Consider the following 7591-nt stretch of genomic DNA (forward strand, 5'->3'; position numbering starts at 1 on the left):
ACTATCTTAGCGCCAACAGAGCTTCGAAAATCAAGGCCTTGATCAGACTGAACAACATCTCGCAAACCAACTAAGGTGAAAAACTTGATCAAAGACTTGACAATCACAGGAGCGGCAATCCTATGAAGAGGAATTGTTTCAGGAAATCTCGTACCAGCACACATGATAGTGAGAAGATACTGATTACCGGACTTAGTCTAAGGTAGAGGACCAACACAATCAATGATAACTACGGAAAGGTTCCTCAAAAGCCAGTATAGGTTTTAAAGAAGCGGTAGGTATTTTCTGATTTGGTTTTCCAACAATAGACCATTTTCCGGTGGTAACGTGACTAATGACGCGATCACGTGACCAGGTCAAGCTTTCGTACAAAATGGCGTCTGTCAAGCATCGTTGTAGATACTGATCACGTTTGTTGTAACATTTATTCGCAGTTTATCGAATTTAGTGAATGAAATACTTGTTCTAAATAGTTCTTGTATATAATTTGTCCCTTTAGTGTATATAATATTTCTCTGAGGCTGCATAATTCGGCTGAGCAATTAAAATGTAGATCTGGTAGTCGGCACGTCTCCGATGACAGGTCCATGTCATAATACGCAGTTTATATAAGTTATGATTAATTACCATGGAGAAATTGAAAGTCCCAGAACTTAAAGATTATTTGAAAAAGTACGGAATAACAACTACAGGTCACAGAAAAGACGTTCTCATAGCTTTAGCCAATGCAGTTGTCAAACTTGAATTGGAGCCTGATCCCGATTTTCAACATGACTGTCGACCAGAAACGTTTATGAAGCAGTGTCTCACGGACTTACACTGTGATTTTGATGATCCATTTGCTCTTACTTACACATCTGACTTCAGCCTCATCCCAGACTTCGGCTTGTATGATATCTTCAACTACCTGTTATTTCATAGATCTGATTATGATAGGAGGAAATTGAAGGCTTTCAAGTCTTTTGAGGACTATCGTTTGTTTTATGATGGTCATGTGTTAGACCTCCAATATTGTGACATTAGTGATGCCAGTAACCTTTGTGCATTCAAGTCAAAGGTGAAACCAACACAGAAGGATTCTTCCTATCTTGGAAAGCCAACATATGATATGTGGTTCCTCATGGAAAAATCAACAGCAGTGATCAAACTGGCATTTTGTGAATGTCCTGGCGGGTAAGTTTTAATACATGTTCAGTACAATTATCCACCACTGAATATATTTCAATACATGTATTTGAAATATTTATTTAATGCAACCTTTATTCAAAAGAAAATTGTAATTGATTTTATATCACGTTTATAAAATGTTATAATTAATATATTGGCATTTAAACACTTCAGTGTTAATATAATATATCATTCAATTTCTTTATCATTTTGTGTTCATATTTCAGTGCTGATGGGGCTTGTCGACACATAGCAGCAAGCCTGTATGCGCTTGAGGATTTTGAAAAGCCATCCGTGACATCTGGTCCCTGTCTGTGGAAGAGGAGAGCCTTGAGCCAGACTGAAGCTGTGCCTATAAAGAAGCTTAGGATTGAAACTGTTGGGTGTGTGGTAATTAATAATAACTAATCTGTTAACTCCACATATTCTCAATGGTACTTAATGTTTATTCTAAACTTACATTATATAATGATAAAAAAATGTGCATTTGTAATGCACCCTTTCCATGTACAAGAATCATGCTCAAAGCGCTGACATGGTACAATTATATACTGAAATGTATAAGTGAAGGAAATATAGTTAGTTTTAATGAGAAGAAAACAGGTGGGTCATCTGCCAACGTTTAAATGGGGTAAAGTCAACTGCTGATTTTATGGCCAAAGGGTGGGAGTTCCACAGTAGAGGGAAGAACAAGCAAAGGATTTCCTTCCAAATGTTTCAATTTTATAACGAGATGCAAGTTCTGATTTGAGAGCTAGCTGTCTTTAATTAATTTCAGTCAAATAAAATCAAAAGAATTTTTTTTCAGTTATGGTAAGGAGAAACAGGAAGTGGGAGAGGTGGAGTTCGACCCCAGACACCCTGAAGACAGACAGAGTTTGTCACAGGAGGCAGCAAAACAGTTTATTGATGAATTGACAGAGGTGAATATTATTAAATGAAATCTAGTAAACTGAAAGCAATGATGGTTGAATTAAACTTAAGAAGTGCCTACTTTTTCACTTGTAACACCAAGCAAATTTATATCATAAAATTTTCCCCAAATTTGTACGTTGCCCCTGTCGCAGTTGCTCTTCAGCTGCTCTCAGACAAGACTAACCTCCCTGAGATTGGACAAGGGGAGCATGGGGTGGACAGAAGAATCAGACAGCTGTCCATAGTCAGCAGGGCACAAGAACTGACAATGAGTAATTCTGATCCAGCTGATGTCATGAGGAAACTTATCTACACAGCAGATGACATAGATTACATAGAGGCGAAAACCTGTGGACAAAGCTCAAATGAAAACTGGCATCACATTAGAAAGGGTATCATAACAGCTTCACTCTTCAAGCGGATTAACACTCGTGCCAGTACTCTGAGATCAGATTCTGCTGCTGATCCCAGTAAAGCTGTAGACTGTGTACTAGGCAGAAATGCTGCTGACCTTGATACTCAGCCTGCTATAGTGTGGGGTAGGAAGAAGGAGACTGCGGCAAGGAAGGCTTACATTGCCATAGAGAAGAAACAACACAGGAATCTCAGTGTGACTGTACCTGGGTTGCGACTTTCTCAAGCTATGCCTCACATTGCTGGATCTGCAGATGGTATTGTCTCATGTAAATGCCATGGACGTAAGCTTATGGAAATAAAGTGTCCCTACAGTTTGAGAGATAAGTCCCCCAAGGAGGCTGCTTGTGCAACTGTGGGGTGTGAAAATAAAGATGGTGTCTGGACAGTTACTGAGCGTTGTGACTACTATCCCCAGATCCAAGGTCTGATGGGGATATATGGTCTAAGAGTGTGTGATCTTGTACTTTATACAAGATCTGGAATTTTGATGATACCTGTTCAGTTCAATGAGGACTTTTTCCATAGGATGCTTCAAAACTTGAATTATTTCTATGTGAATTATGTTATTCCAGAATTATTGAAGCATGTGTGAGTTCATTGATCACTTTTCTGCTTAGTTCAAGCACACTTGCATCTTACTCATCAATGCATCATGACATTCTATGTTAGTGTTGTTGATAATAAATTATTAGACATGTTGGTTAGAGACATGTTAAGGAGAAGCAGTTATTTCAAATGAAATACAATTACAAAATCTATTAAGGCTTTGTTATCTTTTTATTTTTAAAACTTTACTCAAACTTCATTGAGGTCAGTTCAAACTAAGAACACTAGGTCATGTTCAACAATACATTGAAGTTGTGGCTGAGAGGGTTAGGCAGCTGACCGTGTGTGCTGGCGATTAGGTGCCTGAGTCTTTGACGGTGTGGGTTCAAATCCCAGATGGGACTCAACCCGAACAAAAGCACTAGAACCTGTACTTTACTAAGAGAGTGTAATCCAAATATATGTTAAATACATGGGAGACAACTCTGTCAAAAAAGCTCAAAACATTTCAATATGTTCATGACAACAGAATCATGAAAGTCATTGGTCATGAATATGGCAATATTCTAATAACAACAGTTACTTTACAAGTGGTTTGTCAAAATTGCATAACTGAGCACAAACTTGTACACTTTGATTAATAAGCTTCTTGGATTTCAGTGGAAAAATACCTTGTAAAAATTTAAAGTTCTTGAGGCGACCAATTGCCCGTTCAACATGTATTCGAGCATGGGCTATTCGCCTGGTTTTCTTAACAGCTGCTTTGCTTAACTGCTTACCATGCGCAAAAGGTGGTATGTTTAATGTACATCCTCTTAATGCTAAGAGATCCCTAATCAAAAAACCCCTGTCAGCCATTATGTCATCACCATAGTTTAAGTTATCAAGGAAACCCGATTCTTTAACAATGCGCCTATCTGACACTGAACTAGACCACAGTGGAGAGATGTAAGTAAATGCACCTGTTGGGGAAATAGCAACCAGACATTTAAAGGTATTGTGATGTTTGTACTGTGACCAGGTCACTCTCTGACTAGATGGCAATGAGGGTTTCTGTACAAAAAATTCTGTACAATCTATAATGGCAATAGTCTTTTTAAAATATCTAAATGCCTTTGGGAGGTGAGCTTGAACCTGCAGTCTGATTGGCCACTTAACAACAAAACTGAGCTCCCTTGATATAAACTCAATGTATGTCCGGAAGTAACGGCTAACTGTCGATGATGATATGCCAAACAGATCACTCAAATGGTCGACATCAAGGCCACGTCTCAGGCGCACAAGTGTTAGGAGGAAAGCTGTGAAGGTCGACAGTCCCCTGGGGTGATGGTCATCTTTGTTTTTGGCATTCTCCTGAAAAGTAAACATGTTCAAGTGGATCTGCTCATTAATCACTATATTTCACAATGACTGGTACTAGGAAGTCAATGATAATTTGCAAGTGACCATTTAGTAAACAGTTGCACTTTACAGCACTGCCTGTGAAAGGGTTAACAAATGACATATTGATCAGTGACCAAGTTACATACAGTGTATATGTGTCAAGAGATGGTATATAGGTGGTTATTAATTAAAGCAATATTAAAGAAATAAAATATACATACTGTTGTTTCTTCCCCTTTCCACAGTGTTAACCTCTCAGCTTTGGACTGTAGGAATCTGTGCAGGAACAACAGAAGCTGGATGGATGTAATACCTGAAATAATTATTAATATTGGTCAAATAACTATTTTAAAACACACATTAAGGTCTATATCATGCAAAATATATTATCAATAAATAAAACATAAAATGAATGTCTATATTATAGATTTGAAACAGATATATTTTACCTGTGTAGAATTTGCATGATTTGTCACTTCTGAGAACATCATCCATGAATAGTTTTCTCTGTAGAAGTTTAGGTTGTTTGAGGTGATCATCACTGTAGCCAGCCAGATCATCATGCAAGATGTCAGTCTGAGTAGCTGCATCAGAATAGGAAACCTGTTTTCTTGCATCTGCAAAATAAAATATTTTTGTAAAAAACAAAACTGTGCGGATGATAAATGGTCCAAAAATATACACTAAACGACATCTTATAATTTTATAATTGCAAACTTTTTCAGACAATAAAGAGTGCTAAAAACCCAACCGGATTTCATCAACTAAACATTCCATTTAAAAGTTTGTCTGTAATAAAATCAATGGATATACCTTCATTATCAACATTTGTATCTTGCTTTTCAGAACCCTCAGTTATTTCATTTTCCTTATCAATGTCCACATTGAGTACCTGCAAAAAAACACATTAATTAATATTTTATGAACATTATTAATTATTATAAAGAGAGTTTTGTTAAAATTATTCAAACTTTAGTCATTTATTTGTTCATTTATCTCTTTGCTTATGTATTTTTTTTTCATTTTATTTCATTTCATTCCCAAACTATACCTGGAGTTGTGAACGACTTTTTTTCTTCTCTGGCGACAAGCTCACACGGCCTTTAGGTGGTGGTCTTGACTTCTTCGTGTTGAAGATTCTAAGTTCCACACCTCTAGCGGTAGCTGGTATAGGGTCAGGATGTTCGCCTGTAGGACCATGTCCATCAACAAAGTGTTTGGAACATACATATGTATCTTGGGTGATCTTGTGACGGCCAAAATCATCACCGCGGGAACACGCTCTGATCCAGCGGTCACACATCTCGGGCTTTGATGTGGGCTTTGGAAATGTAATAAAAAACACATCTGCCATATGTGGTTTATGGTAGAAACGTGAGTCACTATTACAAGTGCCATAAGCGCATCGTTTTACCCCCATATTGATGATATTGCACTTTGAACTTGGCGAGGCTCACTCAAGGGCACGGTTGACAGCCGCCATTTTGTCCCAAAGCTTGACCTGTACCACGTGATCGGCAGCTAGATCACATGACTTGCGGAAATTCCACTATTTGGTCATCTCACCAGAAATCAGATCTTAAGTCAAATTCACAAAATGGAGAGGGGCAGAAGAATTGCCATCTATACCCTGAAGCAAAACATCTGAGTTCGCTGAAGACTCATCAGGAAAAGGAAAAATATACTTCAAAATCAGATATTGGAGAGTTCCAGTATCCCTCAAACTAATAACGGTACTTGCGGTAAAATTATCTCCCATAAGTGACACAAAACCTATAGAAACAAAGGGAAAATAGTCCTTCCGAACTACAGAGAAAACAAAGAAAATTCTCTTCAGAACCACCTGGAAAGAAAGGCTTAGGTGCGATAGACAAAAGTATTTAGGGAACCTGCAGCATCATGTTTAAACTGGAGTTTGTAACATGCAGAAATCAAATGACCAGGCTTCTTACAATATGCATAAACAAGATCAGAACCACTGGAAGTCTTGGACTTAGACTGAAAAGGATGTGAAGAATTTGAACCTGTTTTAACACCATTGAAAACTGCAGTCTTACCCAGGGAAAAGCCCTTTTGACCAGAAAACTTGGTATTACCAGCAGACCGAAAAGAACTCTTGTGAGTTAAACAATAGTCATCTGCCAACATCGCTGTTTCATGTAAAACGTCAGCTTTATGTTCATCCAAGTAAGTCGGGGATCAGAATGAACACTCTGCTTGAAATCCTCCATCAAAACTAACTGCCTCAAACCATCAAAATCTGTGACCTCCTTAGAACCACACAACCTATCGAGCAAAGATTCCTTCTCCCCAGCAAACTGTACAAAAGTTTCATTGTCCCTTATATGAGCATTTCTGAATTTCTGAAAACTCGTTAGCTTTTAAAAGGGTACGTTTAACAAGATCGTAATCTGAGCTTTGATCTATCGATAAAGCCGAATATGCATCCTGAGCTTTACCCTTCAAAGCAGTTTAGCATGGCATAGTCCTTAAGGTTTTCAGCAACTTTTACAAAATGTTGAAAATATTTATCTGCTTCTATTTCATTGACATGGGTATCAGTCTGACGTGCCTGCAATATCGAAAGGTGAAGGGTTTGAGGGGGGAGAAGGATATTCGAGCATTTTCAGCGCAATTTCTCTGTCAATTTTCAATTTTCATTCGTCAACTTTAGATTTTATTAATTCTATTCCTTTTTTCTCCATTTCTAACTTTTTCAATCCCCTTTCTGTTTCCAGCTTTGTTAGTTCTTCTTGTTTTCTATTTTCTTCTTTCTGAATTTGTAATTGAAGGGGTTTTTTTTCATTTCCAATTGGTCTGAATAATCTTCTTTAATCATTTCCAAAGCTTTGCAATAAATTTGATTTGCGCATCACCGACTGTCTCAGGGGTAGGTGACTTAAGAAACTCCTCCAGTTCGAACATCATTTTGTTGGTATTGCGAGGACCTTGTTTGCAAAAATGCAGAAATTTTAAATATATTTTTCACAAAAAGTCTTAAATGTCAAATGAATTCTTTAAACCAGCAAAATAAAACACCGACGAGTCTATAATGTTCAGTTGTATATTGAATGATAAGGGTTACAATGTATGATATTTCTAATACAATACTATTGGAACACAAAGCTTAAATATTAACTCAACAAAGTATTGATATTCCCAG

At 37.4% G+C, this 7591-nt stretch overlaps 2 protein-coding genes across 6 annotated transcripts; one reads left to right on the top strand and one right to left on the bottom strand.

Annotated features, from left to right (window-relative positions):
* Positions 1 to 553: 553 nt before the first annotated feature.
* On the top strand, positions 554 to 2530 carry LOC124260517. The gene is made up of 3 exons (XM_046694848.1): positions 554 to 1173; positions 1395 to 1550; positions 1976 to 2530. Exons 1-3 carry the CDS (start codon positions 629 to 631, stop codon positions 2106 to 2108), a joined length of 834 nt encoding a protein of 277 aa, XP_046550804.1. The 5' UTR covers positions 554 to 628; the 3' UTR covers positions 2109 to 2530.
* A 1062-nt stretch (positions 2531 to 3592) lies between these two features.
* On the bottom strand, positions 3593 to 5976 carry LOC124260515. Of its 5 annotated transcripts, none has more exons than XM_046694847.1 (5): positions 5480 to 5976; positions 5242 to 5320; positions 4878 to 5045; positions 4650 to 4704; positions 3593 to 4398 (listed from the first exon to the last, which is right to left on the bottom strand). In XM_046694847.1, exons 1-4 carry the CDS (start codon positions 5846 to 5848, stop codon positions 4676 to 4678), a joined length of 645 nt encoding a protein of 214 aa, XP_046550803.1. In that variant the 5' UTR covers positions 5849 to 5976; the 3' UTR covers positions 3593 to 4398; positions 4650 to 4675. The 5 variants fall into 5 exon arrangements, with proteins under 5 accessions (XP_046550803.1, XP_046550802.1, XP_046550799.1 ...); XM_046694846.1 differs by having other exon boundaries at positions 4650 to 4724; XM_046694843.1 differs by having other exon boundaries at positions 4650 to 4741.
* Positions 5977 to 7591: the final 1615 nt, after the last annotated feature.

The sequence above is a fragment of the Haliotis rubra genome, unplaced genomic scaffold, assembly GCF_003918875.1.
Source record: "Haliotis rubra isolate DU_JTF1 unplaced genomic scaffold, ASM391887v1 Scf767, whole genome shotgun sequence".
NCBI lineage: Eukaryota > Metazoa > Mollusca > Gastropoda > Lepetellida > Haliotidae > Haliotis > Haliotis rubra.